We start from the raw sequence: 26,857 nt of genomic DNA, 5'->3' as shown, positions 1-26,857 counted from the left end.
CCTTTCTCCCTCTGACCAAGGTTCTACCTGGTCAGCCAGACTTCGTTCTCACTGAGTCGTCACCGACTGGTGACTAACTCTTTGCTTGCTGTTTATGCTTTTATAACTATCCAGAAGGATAAACATCATTGAGAACAATAGATTTAGTTGGTGGTCTTGTTATCTTAATTCTAGCTTTTCAGGGTTTAGAAGAGGTTAGAAAGGGTCAAGTGGTGAAGACATTATTTCGGCCTAGCTAAAGACATCTAGAATATGTAAAACTGCTGTCAGAGAAAAACCATTGTTCCACCGTGGAAAAAGTTCTGTTGCAGTGTTAATTTAAATTTGGCTATGGTGGATCGAATCCACTTCATGAATGCAAGATCCACTACATATATATATATTTCTGAGATCTTGCTCTTGAACGTAGAGAAAAAGGTATTGTTAGACTGTTTGTTGGTAGATCCTCACCATTTTCCTCAGGTTCCTAAAGTTACCTGCTTTTTTGTGAGGCACACAGTGGCAGCAGAGTTTGATACCATTAATGCTACGCTTAAACTCTAGCAAGTCAACACCTGCAGGAAAGACATGAGCAGGTAAAAGATTCCAAAGAGCCGATATTTTGAACAGAAAGGACTGGTCTAATGGTTGAGCAAGATCTAATGGTTCGACTCAAAACAGACGAGAGATAGAGAGACAAATAAGTCGAGTGTAAACGAGTAGTTGAAATATGTGACCACCTAGCGCCAAGGAGCAGAGGCTGTTATAGTAGTAATAGAAAAGACAGAAAAAACAGTACATCTGTAGGCTAGAGTGTGTCCATTATTGATTTAATACTTTCTCTGGATGAGATCCAGAATGTCTGTGTTCATAGCATCAGTACCATCCCTGAAGTGAACGCAGTACTACCTTGCGGGCCTCAACTAAGCCTTATAGGATGTCAATTGCAGCTGAAAGTTAACATATCTTCTGGCTATAAAGAGGAGATAGTCTTTGAGAGGCGATCCGATATATGCTTTTGCCAGGAGAGATCCTCGGTGATAGTGAGGCACAACATGTGTACTTGGAGTGACTGCACATGATTAGAGGGGGTGTGATGTGGTAGTCCTTTCTTGATATGAGTAGTACTTGAGTATTTTGGCTGTTAAAAGGGACGAGATTGGCATGACCCCCACTGAAAGATGCTCTCGAGATCTTTGTTTATTGAGTCAATGCATATTTTACGTGTGGATGCTACATGATTAGAAAAATTGCGGGAGGAATGAACGGTTGTGTCATTTATATAAGAGTGAGTGCTGCTGGATGTGGCGGTTTATCGCACAAAAGGATAAGAGCAGATATTGACCTACAACGGTTTAAATGAAACAAAAACGGTATCAATATCTTTTTCGGATGGCATTGTATATTGTTTTAGTGACATCATCGTGTTACATACGAAGGTAAACCTTGATGACATTTTGGGGCAGCTACTAATCGTGGATGGTTTACTGCCAATTCGAAGGTTTTGCAGTCTCTTATTCGTGACTTCCTTTATGCAGATGATTGCAACTTAGTTGCTCACACAGTTGAAGATATGCAAATTCTCATGGATCATATTTCTGCATTTTGCAAGACATTTGGACTCAACATTATCCTCGACAAGACTGTTGTAACGTTCCCGCCTGCGCCAGGGAACTTATATGTGAAACCATCTATCATAGTTAAAGGAACAGTACTGAGAGGGGTAGATAAGTTAGTCTCTGAGCAGCACACTTCTTGCTCCTTGGATGACAAAATATCTTTTAAGCTTCAGAAAGCAATTGATTCTTTCAGGGTTCTTGAGTCTGATGTTTGTTCCCAACATGACATCAAAAGGCAAACAAAAGTTGCTGTGTACCGTGCGTGTGAGCTGTCTATCAGTTATCAGTATATCTAGTGAGGTAACTTTTTTTTTTACACCAAACACCGGAAGGGACACAGCCTGCACTAATTGGTGCAACACAGCTAGATGCACAATATCCTACTTCTAAGGGATAGCTCCAGGATGGATCTAAACGATCGTCGTGCTGAATAAGGATTCGTACCTAATCTATCTTCCGTTTCCTTCATTAATTGTATGTGCGTGCGTGTGTGTCCTTGCCTGTGTTTGTCCCCCACCATCGCCTGATAACCGGTGTTGATGTGTTTACGTCCCCGTAACTTAGCGGTTCTGCAAAAAGTAATCCATAGAATAAGTAATAGGCTTTTAAAAATATATAAGTCGTGGGGTCGATTTGTTCGACTGAAACCCTTCAAGGCGATGTCCCAGTATGGCCGAAGTCAAATGACTGAAACAAATAAAAGATTTTTTAAAATCCACTCCCAGTCTTTGAACAGATTTCAACCGCAAGCATAATTTGCCTTCAAAATAAATTCAAGTATTCTGCTGATATTAACTTCATAGTTTATGCGTTCAATTGTGATGAGAAGAATTATCAAGAAACTGTAGAAACAAAATGGCAAGAAGGGAAATGGTAATCTTTTTTTTTATTACATACGCTAGCCAACACTAGTTAGTAGACCTAACACGCCGTCCGGTATCACACCACCACCTGACACCTACAAGCAGTTCCCAGCCTATTTCGGTTGACTTTCTTTTCCTAAACAAGATGATAACGGATCAATGTTGTCTAATAACAACTCATTGATGATCGATGAGACATATTATCAAAGGAATTCACCATGACCATCCCGATTTTTAAACAACACCTAGGACCACATTATCCTATGTGCCTCCCCCTTTCCAAGTTAGTAGGATGTGAATGAGGATGATTTGGCTGTCATTTCTAATAGCTGTATAGACCAAAGAGAGACTGCGAAAGACAAACAAATGTGTTGAGAAACATGTGAGTTCCGGTTTAGTTACTTATTTTAACTCCTACATTAAAGAGTTCCTTCTCCTTCTCAAACATCCCAACTTCGATTTTTCGCGTATGTTGTATTTATATTTATCTTCTCTAAACTATGTTGCTTCAGTTCTACAGTTTATAGACATTCTTGTTCTGCTGATAGAGCTGATTTAGTGTTGTTTGTTGTAGAACTATGATAACTGAATATGTACTGTGTAATCCTCAACAAAACATAAACAGTTTTCACTTACTGAAAATTTTATTTCTCTGTTTAATTTACTATAAGTATTATAATCATTTAAATCTACATATTACATATGGCAACTTAATTATAAGTTGCTAGTTTGTCGCTAATTAAACTTTTCACCCTTGATGTAAAATAAATTTATAACATTAGCCGGTTATTAAAATTTAAGCACATACTTTAAAGGAAATTTTAACTCGACAAAGATTGTAAACATCATGTAATGCAATATAGGTATGTGTGTGTGTGTGTGAAACCAGGGGTTTTCAAACCGGTACGCGAGATTAGTAAAATCACTGGAATATTGAAATAACCACAACCAGCTACTTTTCAATACTTTTCTATTTTTATAGAAAAATTTTGAAACTTCGTCAAATACAGTGAAAACGAAAGAATGCCGAAAGTCAAGACTTTCAAATGTAATTTCTGAATTTGACGGCATTATAAGACGCGTTTGTTTTTTTCTTTTTTCTTCCAAAAATATATCTCAGAAAAAATCAATCAGAGTCCCATATGTGAAGTCTTGTTACTGTAATCATTAAGGGTATTTTCATTATCGTGATTTCTTTATGTTCAGCGGTATGTTTGACAGAATATATACCATCATGTTTTCTGCTAAGGTACTTACGTAATGTACTGCGAAATTGCTTTCAAGAATATTACGTGTACTATAAACCTTGTTTTCCTGAATATGCGTTGCTGAAATTGGAGTGTGTCTTATATACACGTGTATCTTTTATACCATCAAGTACGGTGATGAATTATACATTGTCTGTCTGATGGTATCTATAAAATGCATGTTGGCAAGATTCATCCCCCCCCCCCCACAATAAACCCCCTTTTTTTATTTAATTTTTTTTTTTCTATACAAACCCTCGTTTTCGGCTACGGAGAATACGAATCTGCAAAAAAAAAAATTGGCAAAAATCGGCATTTTGAAATTACTCCCACACACACAATTCTTCATTTTTAACTTTTTTCAGAAATTTTTTTTTTTTTTTTTTTTTTTCAAAATATGCGGAAAAATACGGAGATTATAATTCTGAAAAAAATTTCCAAAAATGTTTCTACTTAGGGTTAGGGTTACGGAAAAAAAGTGAAAAACGAAGAAATTCTGTGGGGTGGGGGGTAAGGGGAGAATTTCCAAATTCCGAATTTTGGCAATTTTCTGGAATCTCCGTATCCGAAAAGGTGAGGTTTAGGCAAAAAAAATTTTTTTTTTATAATTTGCGAGAAAATGGGGAAGTGACAGGAGGAAGTCTTTCCAAAATGTTTTCCACTAATGCCTGTTTTATTTTATTCAACCATTTTACACGATTTTCATCGCAAGAAGTATGCTAACCATGATGAACAGACATGGTGAAAAAATTAGTGTAGGATCTCATATATGTAATATAAAGATAAGATGAAGAGCCTTCCTGAGTCATAGATTCACAGGGCCGATTTTCATGGTGTAAATATTCCCCACCTGGACGAGATGCCTATGTAATATGAGTTTAAAAAATGAACTTTTTACATGAGCAAATAGTAGACAGAAACTTCTTAAGGAATAAGGAATCAAGAAACAAAAATAAGGGTAACATCCCCATAATCCCAAATGAAATTTTTGGAAATACAAAATGTTATATGGGTGCAGATTTTTATTTTTTATGCCAATTAGTGAAAGCAAGGTACATGTTTTGGTCTTATGTCTCCTCACTTTAAGATATATACTACTCAGCATGAGAATACAATGATACTAATATCAACTATTTGGTTCAGAAAAAACACGCCAAGGGAACATATTAGATATATATTAAATACAGATATATATATATATATATATATTAAATACAAATATATTATATTGACATTACACTCTGACTGTGTTTGATATATAACTTGTTCTATGTTGAACTATTATACAAGCAACAACCACTACTAAATATCGGTAGTACTCTGATAGCTTATTTCTGTGTAAAAGCATCATCATCATCATCATCATCATCATCGTTTAACGTCCGCTTTCCATGCTAGCATGGGTTGGACGATTTGGCTGAGGACTGGTGAAACCGGATGGCAACACCAGGCTCCAGTCTAATTTGGCAGAGTTTCTACAGCTGGATGCCCTTCCTAACGCCAACCACTCAGAGAGTGTAGTGGGTGCTTTTACGTGTCACCCGCACGAAAACGGCCACGCTCGAAATGGTGTCTTTTATGTGCCACCCGCACAAGCCAGTCCAGGGGCACTGGCAACGATCTCGCTCGAAAATCCTACGGGAGCCAGTCAGGCGGTACTGGCAACGGCCACGCTCAAAATGGTGCATCTCATGTGCCACCCGCACAAGAACCAGTCCAGGGGCACTGGCAACGATCTTACTTGGCTTGCCGGGTCTTCTCACGCACAGCACATTTCCAAAGGTCTCGGTCAGTAGTCATCGCCTCGGTGAGGCCCAATGTACGAAGGTCTTGCCTCACCACCTCAGCCCAGGTCTTCCTGGGCCTACCTATTCCACGGGTTGCCTCAACTGTTAGGGTGTGGCACTTTTTCACGCAGCTATCCTCATCCATTCTCACCACATGTCCATACCAGCACAATCGTCTCTCTTGCACACCATAACTGATGCTTCTAATGTTCAGCTTTTCTCTCAAGATACTTACACTCTGACGGGTATTCACATTGACATTACACATCCAACGGAGCATACTGGCTTCATTCCTTGCAAGCTTACGTATGTCCTCAGCAGTTACAGCCCATGTTTCACTGCCATGTAGCATGGCTGTTCGTACGCATGCGTCATACAGTCTGCCTTTTACTCTGAGTGAGAGTCCCTTTGTCGCCAGCAGGGGTAAGAGCTCTCTAAACTTTGCCCAGGCTATTCTTATTCTAGCAGCTACACTTTCAGCGCACCCACCCCCACTACTAACTTGGTCGCCCAGATAGCGGAAGCTATCGACTACCTCTAGTTTTTCACCCTGGAATGAGATAGAAGTTGTTTCCTGTTTGTTTACAGTCTTTATTGCACCTGAACATCTGCCACAAACAAAAACTAACTTGCTAGTTAACCTGCCTTTGATGTTGCTGCACCTCTTATGTGTCCATAGCTTGCACCGGGTACATCTTATAGAGTTACTACCTACTCCTTTTCTACATACTGAGCAGGGCCATCTACCTGAAGGGGTTTGTGTTTTATCTACCTTCACTGAATGATAATCCCTTGCAGTATTTTATTACATTTAGGTCACCCCTTTTACATTCAGTTGATGTTACATTTCATCTTCTGAGATCTATAAAATAACTGCTAAATATAATAGTACTAGGATTGATAAAAATGGTTAAAATTCCATAAATGTGATACCCCAGCTGTTCAGTAACAGAAACTGAAAAATATATGAATTTTTATATTCCATTTTATTCTATATTTTATGCTGTTTTAAGTATTTCCCCTATATTCAGTGTTACTGCTTATTTTTCTTTTATGAATAAAAGTTCCAAAAGACAGACTAGGCTAGCAACATTGCCATTCTAATTGCCTAATATATGATGCATATATATTCCTGCATATTCTTTTGTACCATTTAGTCAACTAGATAGATTAATATTTTATCTATGCTGTGTTAAGACAAGGAGAGCCCCCAGCCCATCAGGAATCACTGCTGAGATGCTTAAAATATCTGGCTGAGTAGGAGATGGCCTAGTCACCCATATAGTTAATCGGATTGTCCATGAGGGAGTCATACATAACGATGGGTGTAGCAGCATTATAGTCAACTGCTACAAAGGCAAAGGTAATGCCTTAGACAGAAATAATTACAGAGGCATCAAATTGCTGGACCAGGTGGTGCAAGTCACAGAAATGGTCATAGCTCAATTAATTAGGAAGAGAGCATAGATGAAATGTAGTTCAGATTTGTACCAGGTATATTCCTGGTTGGGCAACTGCAAGAGAAGTATTTAGCCAATAATAAATATCTGTACCGGGCAATATGGAGAAAGCCTTTGACAGGGTCCCCACTCCTTTATCTGGTAGTCAATGCGAAAGCTAGGGATAGATGAGTGCTTAGTGAGAGCTGTACAAGCCATGTACAGGGATGCTGCCAGTAAAGTGAAGGTTGGCAACAAGTATAGCAATGAATTCAGTGCAAGTAGTAGTTCACCAAGCCTCAGTTCTCAGACCCCTCTTGTTTGTCTTAGTCCTCCAGGCCTTAACAGAGGGATTCAAGGCTGGCTATCCCTGGGAGTTCCTCTATGCTGATGACCTTGTTCTTATATCTGAATTACTACCTGACCTAGAGAAGAAATTTCAGGTGTGGAAACAAGGCCTGGTATCTAAGGGCCTTAGAGATAATTTAGCAAAAACCAGAGTCCTAGTAAACAGGGAAAGAGATAAATCACAAGTCTCTTCAGGGAGATGGCCCTACTCAACATGTGAGAAGGGTGTTGGTATAAACTCCATATGTTGTATTCAGTGCAAGCTTTGGACACATAAGAGTTGTAACAGTATCACAGGAAGATTAACAGAGAATATAATCTTTGTGCATGGCAAATGTGCAGGTACAATAAGCACTAAAAATGCGAAGACAATAGACTCCCTCAAATGCTTGGCGGGATCATAGTACTAGGATTGATAAAAATGGCTAGGGATAGATGAGTGGTTAGTGAGAGCTGTACAAGCCATGTACAGGGATGCTGCCAGTAAAGTGAAGGTTGGCAACAAGTATAGCAATGAATTCAGTGCAAGTAGTAGTTCACCAAGCCTCAGTTCTCAGCCCCTCTTGTTTGTCTTAGTCCTCCAGGCCTTAACAGAGGGGTTCAAGACTGGCTATCCCTGGGATCATTAGAAGTAGTAGATAGCTTCTGTTACCTAGGAGACCAAGTTAGAAGTGGTGGAGGAAGTTCTGAAAGTGTAGTTGCTAGAACAAGAATTGGCTAGGCAAAGTTCAGAAAGCTTCTACCTTTGTTGGTAACTAAGGGCCTCTCCCTCAGAATGAAAGGCCGATTGTATGATGCCTGTGTATATACAGCTATGTTACAGGGCAGTGAAACATGGGCTTTGACGACAGAGGACTTGCAAAGGCTTGAAAGAAATGAAGCTAGCATACTGCACTGGATGGGTAATGCCATGACAGAGTGTAAATGATTTAAGAGGAAAACTGAGTATAAGAGGCATCAGATGTTGTGTGCAAGAGATAAGACTGTGCTGGTTTGGTCATGTGATGTGTATGGATGAAAACAGCTGCGTAAAGAAGTGCTGAGCTCTAATTGTGGGATAAAATGATGAGAAAGGATCTTCAGACACTGGGCCTCACTGAGGAAATGACAAGGGACTGGGGGATGTGGTGATTTGCTGTACTTTCAAAGACACATCAAGCTAAGTAAAATCACTGTCTTCTACACATACAGGCTTGTCCTTTCAGATGTCGGTGCCACATAAAAAGCACCTATGCTGGTGCTGCATAAACGCACCCATGCCACTACTGTACAAACACACTCATACCTGTGGCATGTAAAAAGCACCCAGCACACATTAAGTATCATTAATTCATTTAACATCTGCTTTTTCCATGCTAGCATGAGAAACTTATTTGAAGCAGAGTTTATGGCCAGATGCACTTTTTGTTGCAACTCCTTACCTGCTTTTTAAGTAAGGGATTTTGTTTTTCCCAAAGGTTTCCAAAAACTGCAATTGTCATAATGTCAATAATGACTGTCACAAACGACAAAGGTAATTCTGATATAATTTAACAAGATGATGCAACCAAAAATCCAGGACACACACACACAAAACAAGTTTCTGTCTACCAGTTTCTTCTAACAAGTTATTGGTTGACCCAGGGCTATAGTAAAAGACACTTGCCCAAGATGCTGTGTAATGAGACTGGATTTGGAATCGTGGTTGCAAAGTGAAGTTGTAAATTATACAGCCAAGCCTATTAAAGTAAAATATTAGAAAAATGAAATGGACATAACTCAAAGTAATGAGGTTTTGATTGGGACATTGGATTTTGTAACAATTTTCTCTTTGGAATAAAAGAACTAAATGTATTTGTATAGAAGACTAGTTGATATCAAAATTAATATCTTTGTTGTGTTAGTAAATTATTGATAATTTCATTACAGATTTGTATATTGCTTTTTTATTGTTTTTTTATTTAAGCAGTTTATTTTAAGGAAAATGTCCAGTTCTGGTTCATCCCTGACAAAGTTTGTTTCAGAGAAAGAATTGGAAGAAAAAAGACAACAGCGACAAAAAGAATGGGAAAAAGTTCGTCAACCAGATCAGCCACTTAGTAAGTTCTTGGAATTTCGTCTCTTAAAAATGATGAGTTTGGTATGTTAGAATTATCATACTTTTGATTATTTGGTGACTGCAGTAATCACTTGTGCCATAAATGAAGTGGTTCTTAAGCTGGCTATACTAGATTTGACATATGCTCTCCCTCTTGTGAGCTCAAAACACCCAACACCTTAGATATGTTACAGGTGCTGGGTGTTTAGATGGTTTGTAATTTTCCTTAGAAATAAAATATTTAACTCTTTAGCATTTAAACCAGCCATATCCAGCCCAAATATTCTACTTATTCTATATTCAAACAAGCCAGATCTGGTCTCTCACACCTAACCTGCAATATTGTTATAAAAATAAGCAATCGCATGATAAACATCTTGAAGTGGCAAGATAGTGTATGATTAATTTAGAACAATGAGAATAAATAAACATTACACTTGACACTAATTTGAATACTAAAGGGTTAAACTAGCTACAATACTTATATTTTAAATGTAATAAAATAAAGTCTTTATCAGGATAAGAATATGAGTAAGACATTGTCTTATTAGTGAGCAGAAATCACAACTGATTCTGTACCAAGATCCATTGTATATTCCTGACATAAACCTTTACCTTTAATAATTGAATTTTATATACTTAAATTCTTGACTAATTCATGCAGTTATCTAAAAAGATGTGCAAGACATTGATGGGATGCTATAAGAGAGTATGGATAATAAACCACTATGCAAAATAAGTTGCTTTTTGTCTTTTTGCAAAACATTTATAAAACACTTTTTGGTAAACAAAGGTGTGTTGAGTTATAAATGTTTGGGAATCAATAAACTTATGAAAGCAAGCTAACATATGAAAATAACTTATAGATATGGCACACCATTGATACCTTATTATTTTTGTTGACATGTAAACTGTATTGAACATTTTGTTATGTAATGTTTGGTTATTGTTGTGTATCATATCATGCAAACCCCATGGTGTGCAGAGTGTAAAGTGAATGTTGTGCCACCTACAGATCTATTGTTCCAAAGATTCCATTCTCTGTTTCTAATTTCCTCATATATTTTTGTATGGAAGTTGTTGTTTGATCCCTGGTCAATCTTGATTGAGCAGACCCATTATCAAATGCAATCCAGCAATAACCTTTTTTTTTTTTGTTTCAAATATTATATATCTACATACATTATCCAATATAGTTTTAAACAATTTTTAAGATTGAATAATTTGATTTAAGGAGATGTGGCTGCTACTTCTAGTAGGTCAGACAACCATGTAGAAGCTTCCTCATCTCATTTGTATGACATTAAGTTTTGGTGGTGGTCAATGTGACAGTGGGTCAGTGAATTTAGTTCAAGCACAACAGATGTGATGGTGTACTTTCCAGCACAATGTTTGTGAAAGGGGCTTAGGTTATTGATGCAGTTAAGAGTCTTTTTCAGAACTGAGAGGGCTGGGGAAATAATTTCTTAGTGTTGTGAGGTGTTGCAAATGTATTTGGGTGTTTGGTGGTAATTGAATGTGTAGCAGGAGGGAGTGCATATGTGTAGAATTTTGCTGCAATAAATTGTACTCTGCACTTTGTCTCTTTGTTGCACTTACTGTTCGTATTTCTGGGGATTTCAGTTGAGACTGCAGTGAAAAGAGTTGAGATAGCAGTTGGGATATTTGAGAGATTCGACTGCTATTTCTAGCAGATTAAGGCTTTATTGTTGGTTTGAAGAGAGTTGTTGTGTTCCACATTATCATTAATGTAATTTTATTTTATGATGTATAACCATTAGTTGTACATCATTTCAGTAATTTGGTTGAACATAATCTTATTACCTATCATTTACTGCCAATATGATCATCAGAAGTATCGAAATATTGCATCTTGAAATCATGTTTTATCTTTAGAGTGTCCAGAAGAAGTAGTAGATAATCGTTCTTTATTCGATAAACTCCAAGAACAGAAGAAAAAGAAAGAGGAAGAATATGAAGAAGAACAACGAAACAGTAAGTTTTTGTCGCATGTTCATTACCTTGTTTTAATATCCTTATTTAGTTAAGTCCCTTTGCTCTCAAATTTCAAATCCTGATAGGGTTGACTTCACTTTTCACATTTCCAATTGACAAAATAAGTACCTGTCAAATACTGTGGTTGATCTAATTGACTGAACCATCTCAAAATGTTTGTGGCCTTGTACCATTGATAAAAATCAAAATGTTAGAAACCAAAAATTAATCTCTGTATTCTCAAATCTAAACATTAACACTTTTGAAATCAGTTCACCCAAAACTGCATTTTGCTCAACGTGCTAACAATTTTGCTAGCTCATCACCTTACACCAGTTTAATAATGACAGTTATTTTACTAATAAAGGGTTGAAGTAATATTTCTGAAAATATTGTTTCTAGACCAGATATATCTTCAGAAATATTTTCTTGTCATTCTTGTAAAATCAATGTTGATTTGCTGATAACTGTGGTTTGTCTTTAGATTTTATATTTCTATGGGTTCAGCTCATTATGATTCTTACTATACTGGAGTACTGCCATAAAATATTTTCAAGAATTTTGGAGTATTAGAATCAATAAAGTGAAGACAAAATGCTTTGTGATTTTTAGTTAACCCTGAAAAACTTGGAAGTGACCACAACAGTCATTTTTGTGTTGAAGCCATTTCTTTTAATACAAAAAAAATTAATTTAATTTAAATTATTGGTGCTGCAAATTAATACTATATCTTCAACTTCTTATCCCAAGTTTTTTGGTAAAAGAAGTTTTTTCATTTTAAGTTTAGGCTTTAAATTTTAAAAAAAGTTCTGTAAAAACATAGATTGGACCACTGTGATCCTGTCATTAGTGTGCCTTAGTCTGTAGATAAAAATGGTAATTTTGTATCAAGAAACATGTTCTTAAGTTTTCATTAGTGTTTGAGAACTTCTATGAGACATTTGACCAGCAAGTTAGATACTATTCAGTGAAATGAGTTGCACGAAGATGACTAATGGCAGTGTTTTTCAACCTGATTGATACAGGAGCATACAATGCTTTTTTTGTTGTATATTGAAAAGCAGCCATAATTCAAACAGAACAAATACCTATCTAGACTTGAATTTCTTAAAATGCTGGCTGAAGAACTCCTTGGTGATGGGGAATCTGAAGAAGTAATTTCAGTATCCAAAAGAGAAATAAACAGGTAACTCACAAGGATTTTGCAGGATTTGTCTTTCAGGAAAAAAAGGAAAAGAGTAGAATTAGCTGTCAAAAATGTCAGATTTTTGCATGTGAAAGCCACAAAGATGAAACAGTTTTGTGCTTAAACTGTGTAAATTAATTTTTCAATGAAAATCTGACTTGGTCCAGTGTAGTCACCTTCATGTATTATGTAACTTTTATATTTTTCATGTTTTCTAAAGTTAATCTTCAAATTATAGCATAATATTTTGACAACTTGCTGTTCTCTTTCCTACACTGAGCAAACAATTTAGATAGTATTTAAAGAGACAATCTGGTTGGTGAGCAATGACAGATGAATCTTTTGAATTTGGGTGTCAGTGGTATACAGCTTATTAGTGTAGAGGTGCAAAAGTGGTTTTCATTGAAAAGCAGTTTAGGTCATTTCTGTGAAGCAGCTAGTTGCCTCAGATATGTAAGTATCTGAATTAAGCCTAACACCCTGTTCAGTGATGTGGGGATGAATTCTGGTGTGCAGATGCAGTCAGAATGCCTACTGTGTCCCTTCCTGCTGGTCATGGCTTCAAAGCTTCCATTGCAGCTGTCCATGTCATGTCTTACAGCTTTTACACTGTTCACAGAACACTGAGCAACAGTCATGATGTGGGCATTTTGATGTCCAGCACAAATCATCATGATACAGGTAACTTTTTTCCAGTATTCAGATGGCTTCCAGTCTTCCAAGTCAGCTAACTTTTTCTCAACTCCAACTTTAATCTTTATGCACTCCAGCACTGTTGACTATTCACCAGTACATCAAGCTGTTCCTGAAAAAGGAGATATGAAATATCAAATTTAGATCAAGCACTCTATAGTCAGCAGCTGTTTGTGATGTAAGAAGTAGTTCTGAGTGAAAAATAGGCACAGGAGTGGCTGTGTGGTAAGTAGCTTGCTTACCAACCACATGGTTCCGGGTTCAGTCCCACTGCGTGGCACCTTGGGCAAGTGTCTTCTACTATAGCCTCAGGCTGGCCAAAGCCTTGTGAATGGATTTGGTAGATGGAAACTGAAAGATACCCGTCATATATATATATATATATATATATATATATATATATATATATATATATATGTGTGTGTGTGTCTGTGTTTGTCCCCCCAACATTACTTGACAACTGATGCTGGTGTGTTTACGCCCCTGTAACTTAGCAGTTCGGCAAAAGAGACCGATAGAATAAGTACTAGGCTTACAAAGAATAATTCCTGGGGTCGATTTGCTTGACTAAGGGTGGTGCTCCAGCATGGCCGCAGTCACGACTGAAACAAGTAAAAGAGTAATACATGTGAACACATATATATCTAACTTTTCATTCTTTCAAATGTTATAATTGTCCATTCTTCCTCTGTTTCTCAGGAAATTCAGTAAAAGGTTTAGAAGAGGATGAGGTCAGCTTTTTGGATTACATTTCTAAGCAACAAGAAAGATTACAGAAAGAAAGAGAAAAAGAACAAGCAAATGTTATGGAAGAAATGACTATATCCTTTGACTGATGGATCTGTTTCCAGGGGCAAATTAAAATAGTTTCTAAATAATATTTCTCTATCCAAAACATTTTATACACATCTTACATTTTTTTTTATTTGTTTATTTCCATGTTTAAGAGGTGTGATTGTTAAATTATTAACAGATTAGTTTTGTATCTTGAAGTGTTTTAACTTAATCATGTTACTGATATTGCATTAAGTTTTAGATTTGTCTCATCTTTTATACATATATATATATGGAGAGAGAGAGAAAGTGTCACACTTAGCTCAGGTAAAACAATGTCAATTTATCAGTTAAAATATAATCTAAAATATGAGTTATATCCAATCATTGACACTATGCATTGTCCCAGTTTGCCCATCTGTAAATATACAGTAGAGGTTTAATGTAATTGATGACTTTCTTTAGCTTGCAATACTTGAACTCATAACTTTTCAGTGGCCTGTGCAAGGCCACAAGAAACCACTCTAGATTTTGTTTGTTTTTTTTTAGCAGGAATTCGTATATGAGGACAATTCTTCAATAGTTTACCAACAACATTATAATGTACAAGGAAGTATTCTGGCATCTATCTAACTAGACATGTTTTCACAGAAAATTAGAAATTATGCACACCCCTTGCATACCAGTGACATTCATTTTACTTCTACCACTTGAAGTCAAAGCAAGGAATGGATGCACACACACAAACAAACAACGTCTTTCAGTTTCCATCAATCAAATCTACTCATACGGTTTTGGTCAGCCCAGAGCTCTAGTAGAAGACATCAAAATTACCACACAATGGCACTAAACCCAAGACTTTATGGTCATTCCACTTCTTTACATATCAATCTCTGGTCAAAATGATGATATAATGCTAACATTTTTTGTTGACAAACATCCCATTGCTCTGTGCTGTCAAAGACCATTGAAAAACAGATAAAGTTGACTCAAATAAGTCTCTGTTTAGCCCATGCTAGCATAGAATAATAGACATAAAAATGAACAAACAAGTAGAAGTCTAGAAATTGTAGCAAAATTTTATTTTAGGTGACTCACAAAATGATCTAGAGAATTCCAGATATTGTTAGAAAGTAAATTTCTTTTAAAGAATAGCTAACCATACATATCAGAGAAACAATAGTAAACAAGAAAATGAAAAACAATAAAGATATTTTTAAATAAGATAATCAGAGCTGTAGAAGCTGTTACCTAAACTTTTGTACTCATGTACTATTTGAGATTTTTGTGGTTGGGTTTCAATTTAAACATCTATAAGGAAAAGGTGGATATTGGAAGAAACTTCCAGCAGATTGTAGCTGCAGGTGGGAAGAACTGAACAAAGAATAGAAGCTACTGTTGTAGGAATAAAACAGGCAGAGAGAAGACATTGTGTAACTGTAATCTAGTGGTTGTAGCTTGTTGAGCTGTAAAATCTCTGTCTAATCTGTCAAATGCTTTCTTTTAAACATGGTCCAAAATTTTTGACTTTCTGACAAGGATCATCTTCAACATGTATGTCTGTTTTTCATGCTGGCATGGGTTGGACGGCTTGACAGGAACTGGTAAGGCCAGGGGGCCATACCAGTTTCCATAGTCTGCTTTAGCTTTGTTTCTATGGCTGGATGCCCATCCACTACACAGAGTATGCTGGGTGCTTTTTATGTGGCACCAGCACACACACCAACACTTTTTATGTGGCACCTTGGTTTTAGGGTCTTGATTCTGTTGTGATGGGCAAGTCTTCTCAAGTACAGCAATGTGCCACATATCTTAGTCCTCTGTCATCAGTCATTTGGTATCAGTCCCCTGTCAAGGGCATAAATATTTTTGTCAATTGTCAGACATTGCTCACATACAGTATGTTTAATGCTGAGTTTCCTTCATTTTTTTTCTTTTTTATATTTATATTCTTTTACTTGTTTCAGTAATTTGACTGTAGCCATGCTAGACCACTGCCTTGAAGGGTTTTAATCAAACAAATTGATCCCAAGACTTATTTTTTAAGTCTAGGATTCATTCTATCAGTCTCTTTTACCAAACTGCTAAGCTACAGGGACATAAGCACACCAACACCGGTTGTTAAGCAGTGATGGGGAGACAACACAAAGACACACAGATACATACATACATACATATATATTTATACTAAGGGCATTACTATACATAAATGCCTCACGCTAGGAGGGACTTTTAAAGTCAAAACTACCATAATAAACACAACACAAGGGAATGCAACTCTAGAAGCGAGCCTCACCGCCAAGTCTGATTTTAGGAGACTCACTTCGAGAGTTGCATTCCTTCGTGTTCGGTAAAATGTATTTATTATGATAGTTTTGACTTTAAGAGTCCCTCCTAGCATGAAACATTTATGTATAGTAATGCCCTTAATATAAATAAATATATTTATAGGGAATAATTAATAAATTTTTCCCTTATGAGGTTCTTTCACACTAAATACTTAATAAATTCTTATAAAGATTTTATCCTCTATTTTAAATTGTATATATATATATATATATATATATACATGACTGGCTTCCTTAAGTTTCCATCTACCAAATCCACTCACAAGGCTTTGGTCATCTCAAGGCTATAGTAGAAGACACTTGCCCAAGGTGCCACACAGTGGGATTGAAGCCAAAACTATGTGGTTGGGAAGCAAGCTTCTTACCACACAGCCATGCCTTTTCTTTTCCGTTTCATTAACAAAATTATTTATTACACTAGCAGAGCAACCCAGCGCTGCCCGGGAATGAAATTGTTGCTTATATACTGGAAGGAAAAAAGCAAAATATGCTGTATAGAAATCTGAGGACATTCTGTAGATGGACTCTCAGATGAATGATGAATGGGCACCTCTCATGAATTGGAAAATTGAAGATGCGCCAAAAAGCCTCATTGGTACTTGGAAACTTTTATGAAAATTAAAATGTGGCTTAAATGAAAAAAATTATTTACGTGAATATCCTCACAAGAGTAATTGAAATAAATTGCGATTGTGGAACCCCTCACGCACGCACGAAAGCACGCGCACGCACACACACAGAGTATCACACATCAAATGAAATGGAAGTGTGTGTGTGTGTGACTGAGAGAGAGAGGTTTGTTGTCATGTATACGTACATGCATAAATATGCATACATCTTTGTGTGTGTGCGTGTGTATGAGAGAGAGAGAGAGAATAAATCTATACTATATATAAAACAGAGATGTGTGTGTAATCGACTTCACCAAATGCTTCCATACTTGTGATGCGTGAATAATTTGACCTTGGATAAATGTTAGGCTCTTCATTTGATTTTTTTTATCTCTAATTAAAAATAAATAATATTGCTTTATATTTAAGATTCACTTCTTTAAAAAGGTTCTTCAATATCAACTTCCGGTATTGACATAACAACGGCAAAAAGCTTCACTCTCTATTTTGTGTATGAGAAAGAGAGTAAATACTACATACACACCGCTCTCTCACTCTGTCTCACACACACACACACACACACCCCTTGACTCACTCACACTCTGTGTCTTACAAACACACACATACATAAATGTATACAAACATATTTACAAAGACACGTGTGTATGCGCGCGCGTGCGTGTTTGTAAGAGACAGTGCGAGTGAGTCAAGAGCTGTGTTGTCATATGCATACATCCAAAGATGTATGTATATTTATGCATGTACGTATACATGACAACAAACCTCTCTCTCTCACTCACACTCTGTCTCTTACAAACACACACATACATAAATGTATACAAACATATTTACATAGACTCACGTGTGTATGCGCGCGCGTGCGTGGAGGGGTTCCACAATCGCCATTTATTTCAATTACTCTTGTGAGGATATTCACGTAAATCATTTTTTTCATTTAATCCCCATTTTAATTTTCGTAAAAGTTTCCAAGTACCAATGAGGCTTTTTGGCACATCTTCAATTTTCCCCATTCATGAGAGGCGCCCAGCCATCATTCATCTGAGAGAATGTCCTCTCAAATTTCTATACAGCATATTTTGCCTTTTTTTCTTCAAGTATATAAGCAACAATTTCATTCCCGAGCAACGCCGGGTGCCTCTGCTAGTACTACATACACACCGCTCTCTCACTCTGTCTCACACACATACACATGCACACATACATCCAAAAATAATGGATGCATATGACAACACACCCCTTGACTCACTCACACTCTGTCTCTTACAAACACACACACATACATAAATATATACAAACATATTTACAAAGACACACGTGTGTATGTGCGTGTGTGTGAGAGAGAGAGAGACAGACAGACAGAGACAGAGCCAGTGAAGGGGTGTGTCGACAATTATATGTACATACATAAATAGTCATACATTTCTTGTATGTATGTGTGTGAGAGAGAGAGAGAGTCACTGAAACATCTCTCTGTCTGTCTCTCTCTCTCTCTCTCACACACACACGTGCAGATATACACACAGAAAAGATGTATGCATATGTATTTATGTATGTACATAGACATCACAACACACCCCTTCACTCACACACACAGAAACACACAGTGCCAAAAAAAAAAAAATAATAGAAAATTTATTTACGGAAATTAACGAAGTGTGCGAGTTCAGAATGAAATCAAACGTGGAGTGTGTGAATGAGAGAGACAGAGAGAATATATGAGATGAACATGGAACGCCCAAAAATCGTATAAATAAAAGCACGTTAAAAAGTATCTTGTACGGAATATTTAAATTTATGAACTTCATAAATGTGTGTTTCAGTAATTGATGGTAGTAGAGAGTGAGAGACGTCGCCGTTTTTTCACGTCCGTACCGGAAGTTGACATTGAGAAACCTTTTTAAAGAAGTGAATCTTAAATATAAAGCAATATTATTTATTTTTAATTAGAGATAAAAAAAATCAAATGAAGAGCCTAAGATTTATCCGAGGTCAAATTATTTATGTACCACAAGTATGGAAGTAAATAGTGAAGCCGTTTTCACGTGAAAAGCGATTACACACACACCTCTGTTTTATATATAGTATAGATGAAACCACACCTTCAGTTTTTTGTATACAATTGGTTATGTGTATTGTTGCATCCTCCTTAACTGTTTACGCTGTAGCTTTGACCAAACTCAAAGAAAATAAACCTGAAGAGAAGAAATGTTCACGTGCCCAAGTAGGAGCAACTAAAACAAAATCTCAAGCTCAACTGTTGCTAGGTGCTGTGAAGAGGAAAGGGTATTGACTTTGTATTTCATTATCTGGATTCTTTTATTGTAATTTGAATATATGATTAGATTTTTATGCATACAATGTATAACATTATATATATTCTTTTACTTGTTTCAGTTATTTGACTGCAGCCATGCTGGAATACTACCTTGAAGGGTTTTAGTCGATCAAATCGACCCTCCAGGACTTATTTCTTAAGCCTAGTACTTAATCTATCGGTCTATTTCGCTGAACTGCTAAGTTACGGGGGCATAAGCACCATCACCGGTTATCAGGCGGTATCGGGGGGTAGGGACAAATACACACACACACACATATATATATATATATATATATGACAGGCTTCTTTCAGTTTCCATCTACTAAATCCACTCCCAAGGTTTTGGTTGACCCAAGGCTATAGAAGACACTTGCCCAAAGTGTCACACAGTGAAACTGAACCTGGAACCATGTGATTGGGAAGCAAGCTCCTTACCACACAGCCACATATATTATATTTGAAATGGATATTTTTTTCCAAAAGCATTCACAAGCATATTGAACTTTATAATGATAATTAATAGATAACTTTTATTTGTTGTTGCCCTTTGTTATTTAATGTCTGTGAGTTTATTACAATGATGAGTTGGTGAAGCACGACCTTCAAACGTTAGCCTCACAAATGTGATATTAAGTGACCTTCGGAGATATGCTGTGCTTGAGAAGACTCGGCAAGCCAAGTGAAACCGTAACCATGGCCTATGCTAGTGCAGCATAACTGGCCCATTTAAGAGTATCCGTCAATCATTGGGCAATAAACTGTGCTTGCGAAGACTTGTCGAGGCAAGTGAAGCTGTTGTCATGGCTGATGCCAGTACCGCCTTACTGGCACCCATGCCTGTAGCATGTAAAAAACACCAATCAACCATAGTCGTTGCCAGTGCCGCCTGACTGGCTCCCATGCCGGTAGCACATAAAAAGCACTATTCAAGCGTGGTCAGTGCCAGTACTGCCTGACTGGCCCTCATGCCAGTATTAGGTAAAAAGCACCCACTACATTCTTGGAGTGGTTGGTGTTAGGAAGGGCATCCAACTATAGAAACCTTGTTGGATCAGATTGGAGCCTGGTACAGCCTTCTGGCATGCCAGTTCTCAGTCAAACCGTCCAACCCATGCCAGCATGGAAAGCAGACGTTAAATGATGAGGAGGAGGAGGAAGGGGGAGAAGAAGAAGTTAGAAGAATTATTATTATTATTATTTAAAAACAATTTTCAGAATAATACATTATAATACGTTAATCCAAGTTGATGAAAAAACATACTTCTGTATGAATTATTTTCAATGGGATAATGAAGGATACCTGTTACATCAATGGCATGACATAGGGTGTGTAGACCACACAGGGTGGCCCCTTAACATACATGTCTCTGCTGTAGTTGAAGTTATATGACTACCAAAACCAATACTATACTACTATGTTGCATGCAAACTTCATAGTAAAGTGGACTCTAGTTTACATGATGTCATTAACCAAGAGATTTTAATTAAGATTACACTCTTAGTGATGGGATTAATCATTGTATGAATCATTCTGGTTAAAACAAGGCTCTCACACCTACCTTGCAGTGTGAATCTAAAAGTAAACATTCACATCATCGAAATATTGAAGCTATGAGAATAAACAAACATTACATTTGTCAGAGTAATCTAAATGCTAAAGGGCTCCAAGGAAGTATTGACTAACTATTAACAATTCTGTATTACAGTAATTAAGTTTGTTTCATGATGGGAGCACAATTTTCCTTCACTTTTTGTTGTTGGCTTGTTTTTGTTTTTTTTTTCACTCTATCCTTCTTGTCCCCACTCCATCATTTCTTTTAACTATTCATTTTGAATTTTTATCCAAAGATCTATTTCCTTTTTATTGTAGGAGTCCTGAAAAGACAAATGTGGAAATTTCTGAGAAAAAACAAACAGGTAATTCTAATATTTATTTATTCCACTATGGAATTTCTAAATTTCTCAAGTGACAAGTTGAACACCATGTAAATTGAAAGAGAAAGGTATACCATTCTAACCAAAAAATGGGAATCTGCTTGCACAAGTAGTTGTGATGGCAAAAACCTGAAAACTGTGGCAATTTGATTTAAATGGTTAATGGAAATATAGATCATATCTAATATAGAAAATGAAATGGGAGAGCTTAGATATTATATCAATTGAATTCTTATACAGATAAACCCATATTCATCTCTAGTTAAAACTTAAAATAGCCTCAAAGCAAATTTACAGAAGCATGAAACAAATTTTAACAAATCAAAATAATATCAAAACAAATTAAAATTATCTCAGAGCATGTTTAATTGTAGATATTTAGATAGAACTTAGTAGATGTCTATGTTTTGATTTGTTTGAACTTATTTTAAAATTAGAATTTATTTCATTATTTGCCTTAGGCAAACAATGCTGCATTTATTTATGAATGATGAAAGTCAATTTCAAAGCAACAATACTCTTACTCGAGCCCTCTGCTTCCTGTGGAGCATATGCTATTAATGATTTTTCTCTTCTGTTCTTGACTCTGGTTTCTTTTCTGCTTTCTCTCCAGTTGGATCCCTTCTTTTTCAGCTCTACCTTAATATCCCACCTCCAGTTATTTTTAGGACGTCCTCTCTTCCACTCCCCTTGTGGATCCCATGCCAGGACCTCACATATAATGCAGGATGCTGGTTTCCTTAAATTCTGGCCCAACCATCCCCACTTGTACTTCAGGATCTATTCTTCCAATGGCACCTACCTCTCCCCTTCTGCCACAGCTCTTCACTTCTCATCTTATCCAACCATCTAAATTTAAGAACCCATATTGCAGTTTTGATGTTTTTCCTGGTGATCCTTTTGGATTTTACTGCACCACATCAAATGTTTCCCTGAGAAAAAGCCTTTATCTCCCAGGTCTTGTTAATTTTGAATTGTCATCGATGTTACTGTAATTTCAATATGCTTAAAGTCATAGATAGAACTTAAGCTGCTTATTATGAAATTACCTCTCAGTAGTGTAATATTTTAAGTATTTATCCTGCTCACAATCCTGTTAATATCATAGAGTTGGTGTTGGCTTACCTGTGTAGCTTTAATGCTGAGTTTTGTTAAGATGTTGGCATAACCAATCGTTTTTGTTCTACAACAACCTATTGCAATTCTCTCCTAGATTTTTACCAAAAAGGTCATCATCATCATCACCCATTTTTTCCATGCTTATATAGATTGAGTGAGTGTCTTGCTTAAATTGAGTACATTGTCTTGCCCATTCTTTAATTCTTTGTCATTTCCTTCATGAGATTTAGCTTCTTGAGATGTCTTTACCACTTTTTTCCATGTCTTTCCTTTCTGCAGGTTCCTTCAACTTATGTGAATGTCCTCCATTCACATTGCATTTCCATACCAGCTTAGTCTTTTCTTTTGTACACTATATCAGATTCCAATTATTTCCAGTTTTCCTCTCAGTTCATTTGTGCTTCATCATGCACTCATTAATATTATATATCCAGCATAGAGCAGAACATCTTTGCTTCATTTCACTCAAGCTTTTGCATCTTCTCTGCATTCAGTACCTCTGTTTTGTTATCATACAAGGGGGTGCTGAAAAGTTCCTGGCTTTAAGGGTATTGCAAAAGGCCTAGTTGGAAGCCCAACATTCCAAGTTTTTTTACATGGCTTAGAAAAACTGAAGAAAATCTGAGAGGAGAATATGTTGAATAAAATCATAATTAACTGATCCTCCTGTTTTTTCTTTTACCTAATACCAAGAACTTTTCAGCACCCCCTTGTACAACATTGTGCTTCATGTGCAAGCATCATACAACCTACATTTCAATGAAGGGGAAAATTCTTTTGTTGCCAGCAGAGATAATAGCTCTCTGAACTTTTTTCACCGTCTTTACCCTAGCTATTGTACTTTCAGAACTTCCACCTCCTCTACTAATTAGGTTGTCTAGGTTCAGAAACCATCATCTACTTCTAAGAAACCTTCATATCTTTTGCAAAAATATAATTCATCGATGTTGTTAATGCTAACCACTCTTACAGACAAAATTTTTCTTCTGTCAGCCTACCTTTTTTTCCACTGCATTTATACACTCACAGTTTACATTGGGTACAAGATATTAAATTCCTACCTACTCTTTTTCTGCATATTTAATACAGCCATGTCTCCAATGGAGATTAAATCCTGTTTTCTTTCTTATTAAAACTTGGTAAAACTTATTCCTACCAAACATTTCTTATATGCATTTGGTGTGTCAGTTTATTTTGCTATAATATAAATGCAAGCATTAAATAGCAGTAACATTTCATTTTAAGACCATAGATTCTTATTGGTCATGAATCTATCATCCAACATAGCAAAATTTGGACTTGTTTTCCATCAGCTGCTTATCTTTATATCAAAAATACCATTTATAATATTTTTTTGGAAACCTTTTTGGTGTATTTTTTTAATGTAAATTTTTGGTAAAGCTACTGAATCAGTTATAATCCTGAATCCTTATATATATTTATTTTTTACTTTTTTTTTGTTTTTGTTTAGAGCCTTCAGAAGGAATTCCTAAGAAAGTATTTAAATCGAACATTGCTCAAGTGAGATACATTCTTCCAAGCATTGGTGTCTACTCAAATCCCAGCTCTGATTCAGAAACATCAAGTAGTGAAGATTCTGACCTAGATGCTCCCTGTATGATGACCAGTACTTTACACACAGAACACGAGCTAAAACGAATGACACGTGACCGAGTACCATTATGAAAACTTTCCACAAAATTTTTAAATATGTAAAACTAGCAGATCTGTGTTTTATTCATTGAATTATTTACATAGAATCAGTCTAAAAGAAAAAGAAAAGAAACAAAACTTTGGCATTGTACAAAGAAAGAAGCCTTAATTTAGTAAGATATACCCTTTTTTGTGATGCCTTACTTCATAATAACTTGCTACAGTTGTTTCTATATTCTAAAGGGATACTGTAAAAATAATTCCTTATAAATGTTTTCCAGTAATGTACTGGGAATATCCCTTTAAATCCCTTGATTAATATTAAAAGAAACTTGTAGATTTAATAAATGTATTATTTTAACTATGAATGACTAAAATTTATTGCCTTTGTAAGTAGAATTTTCAATAAGTATCTCACACTATTTTAGCATTCTACAGGTTTTTGTTAGAAGTAATACCACTGCATGTGTATGCATGCACACTTGTATCTGAAACTGCATCTGCCTAAATCATAGTATCCTTGTAAAATATCTGGCTTCTTTCAAACTGGAACATACCAAAGTGTTATTTACTACAATTTTCTGGTTATTAAATGACCTTTGTTGACAATCCTGTGTTGAAATATGTTCATCATTTACCAAACTAGATTCTTCCATACAGTCTATTCAATGAAAATTTGAGCAATGGGTCTGATATTGACAATATTGACTCTAACACATACAAGACAATAAGATATGTAATGATATGCTAAAAGTAAGGTCAACAAAATGATAGCTGAGGGCATGAATTAAACTTTTAAATCTATAATATTACCTTGAAATAAGAGTATCTGTATGACATTTATGATTACTCTTATCCCAATGGTGAACGTAACAAGAGCGAAAAAGAACCTTTATACTTTCAGAAATAAAAAAAGAAATAATGAAATTTAAAGTATGTATAACTATGTAAATGTTGTAAGTTGTTATTTTAAAATTGTCAGTGCGTGGCACCTTGAGTTAAGATCTATTGTAGCTTCGGGTCAGCCAATAGCTTGTGAGTGGAAATAGTAGAGCATGCATGTGTGTGTGTGTATGTAAATACAGGCATGACTGTGTAATAAGAAGTTTGCTTGTCGATTACATGATTTCAGGTTCAGTCCCATTGCAAGACATCAGGCCAATCAAAGCCTTAGGAGTGGATTTGGTAGATGAAAATTGAAAGAAACCCATTATGTATGTGTGTGTGTTACTATCTCCTTGCCTTGACTTCATGTGATAGTTATAAGCAAATGTCACCATCATGCAAGCAGTATCTTTTGTTTTCAATCTTCCTTAAAATCATATCTGGTCATTGGGGGTTGAATATTAGCATACATGGAAACAGACAAAGGTTGGCAACAGGAAGGGTATTTGGCTGTAGAAATGTGCTTCAACAAATTCCATCTGACCCACCCATCCATGGAAAAGTGGACATTAAAATGATGATATTGTGTGTATATATATATTATGCATGTTTGTGTATGCACATATGTACTTGTCTATGTGATAGTTTACATTCAGTATCCTTACATAAAAGTGTTGAGTAAAAAAAAATAGTGCCCTTTCTTGATATTTCCTGTTAACAGCTCTACATTTTTAAAGATTAATGGAATAAATAATCCATTACTTGAATAATAGGTAAGGGTTAGTGACAGGAAGTGAGGCCCAACATTTGGAGTGACAGTGCGGGCTCTAGCTTAGTATTGTTTATGTGTAGTAGGGATGTAATGCAGTGGTGTTTTCTTGATGAGTAATTCTTGAGGGTTTTTTTTTTTTGGTAGGGGGTTTCCATTAAAAGAAATAAGGTTGACATGGATCCACTGTGTGTGGCTGATGTATAGTTGAGGAAAGTTAGGAAAGAATGAAAAATCATGTTGCCTACTTAAAAGTGTGCATTGCTGGATATAGTGGCAAGAAGGTTATTGATATATAAAAGGAAGACAGTTAGGGACAAAACCAAACTCTGGAGAACTTCAGACTTGACTGTGAGAGGAGCTGAAAGATCTCTGTAAATACATGCCATGCTGGTATGATTGGATAAGAAGCTACTGATTTAAGAGATGAGAGAAAAGTAGAGCCTATAGGTAACAAGTTGTCATATGAGATTTGCATGCCAGACATGGTCAAGACCATTTCTGATGTTGAGTGCAACAGCATTGCTTTCATTGAACGTCCCTAAAGTGAGAGGCCAATAGTTGTGTAGATCCGGTTCTGCAGAAACCAAACTGATGTTCATTGAGAAAGATTCAAAGTTTTGGAGAAGATTATTAATTGCCTACTCTATTACATTGGAGTTGTTAGAAGTGAAATCAATCGGACAATAGTTGGCTGGGTCAGAGGGGTTGATTTTCTTTGGAATGGGATACTATACGTATTTGGTCATCCCATAAATAATGCAGTTTTTTCAATTGCATGAAACAAAAGTCAGAGGAGGTCAAGATAAACTACCTGCATCAACTTGCTATAAAAGCAGGTAGTAATTTTACCTTTTATTTATTCTTAGAGTAAGTTTTGAAGAGTGCAGTTTGATTTTAACGGTTATTTTTTCAAAGCTATAATGGAAGTGACAAACAAGCATATTCAGCATATTTTGCTTTATGAGTTCAATAAAGGCAACAATGCAATGGGAAGTGCGAGGAATATTAATGCAGTATATGGGGGATCAGAAAATAAGCATATGCCATTGTGAACAGTGGTTCCAGAAATTCTGAGCTGGAAACTACAGCCTGGAAGATCTTTAGAGTTCGATGAGGACATCTTGCAAACCCTGGTGGAACAAAATCACATTGTAACTGTTGAGGAACTAGCAGAGAAGGTTAGATTTGG

The 26,857-nt window shown here is 36.2% G+C and overlaps 1 protein-coding gene across 3 annotated transcripts; it reads left to right on the top strand.

Moving 5' to 3' along the window:
• The first annotated feature begins 49 nt into the window (after positions 1-49).
• LOC106882165 (PSME3-interacting protein) lies at positions 50-24,957 on the top strand. 3 transcript variants are annotated; one of them, XM_014932745.2, is made up of 7 exons: positions 50-2,843; positions 9,231-9,360; positions 11,256-11,354; positions 13,933-14,054; positions 19,146-19,270; positions 21,175-21,221; positions 23,830-24,957. In XM_014932745.2, exons 2-7 carry the CDS (start codon positions 9,246-9,248, stop codon positions 24,042-24,044), a joined length of 723 nt encoding a protein of 240 aa, XP_014788231.1. In that variant the 5' UTR covers positions 50-2,843; positions 9,231-9,245; the 3' UTR covers positions 24,045-24,957. The 3 variants fall into 3 exon arrangements, with proteins under 3 accessions (XP_014788231.1, XP_014788229.1, XP_014788230.1); XM_014932743.3 differs by having other exon boundaries at positions 2,794-2,928; XM_014932744.3 differs by having other exon boundaries at positions 2,837-2,928; positions 9,228-9,360.
• Positions 24,958-26,857: the final 1,900 nt, after the last annotated feature.

This window comes from Octopus bimaculoides, chromosome 3, assembly GCF_046866305.1.
Source record: "Octopus bimaculoides isolate indiv1 chromosome 3, ASM4686630v1, whole genome shotgun sequence".
Lineage (NCBI taxonomy): Eukaryota > Metazoa > Mollusca > Cephalopoda > Octopoda > Octopodidae > Octopus > Octopus bimaculoides.
Note: the sequence above shows the minus strand (reverse complement) of the source record. Positions and strands in the feature narration are given on the sequence as shown.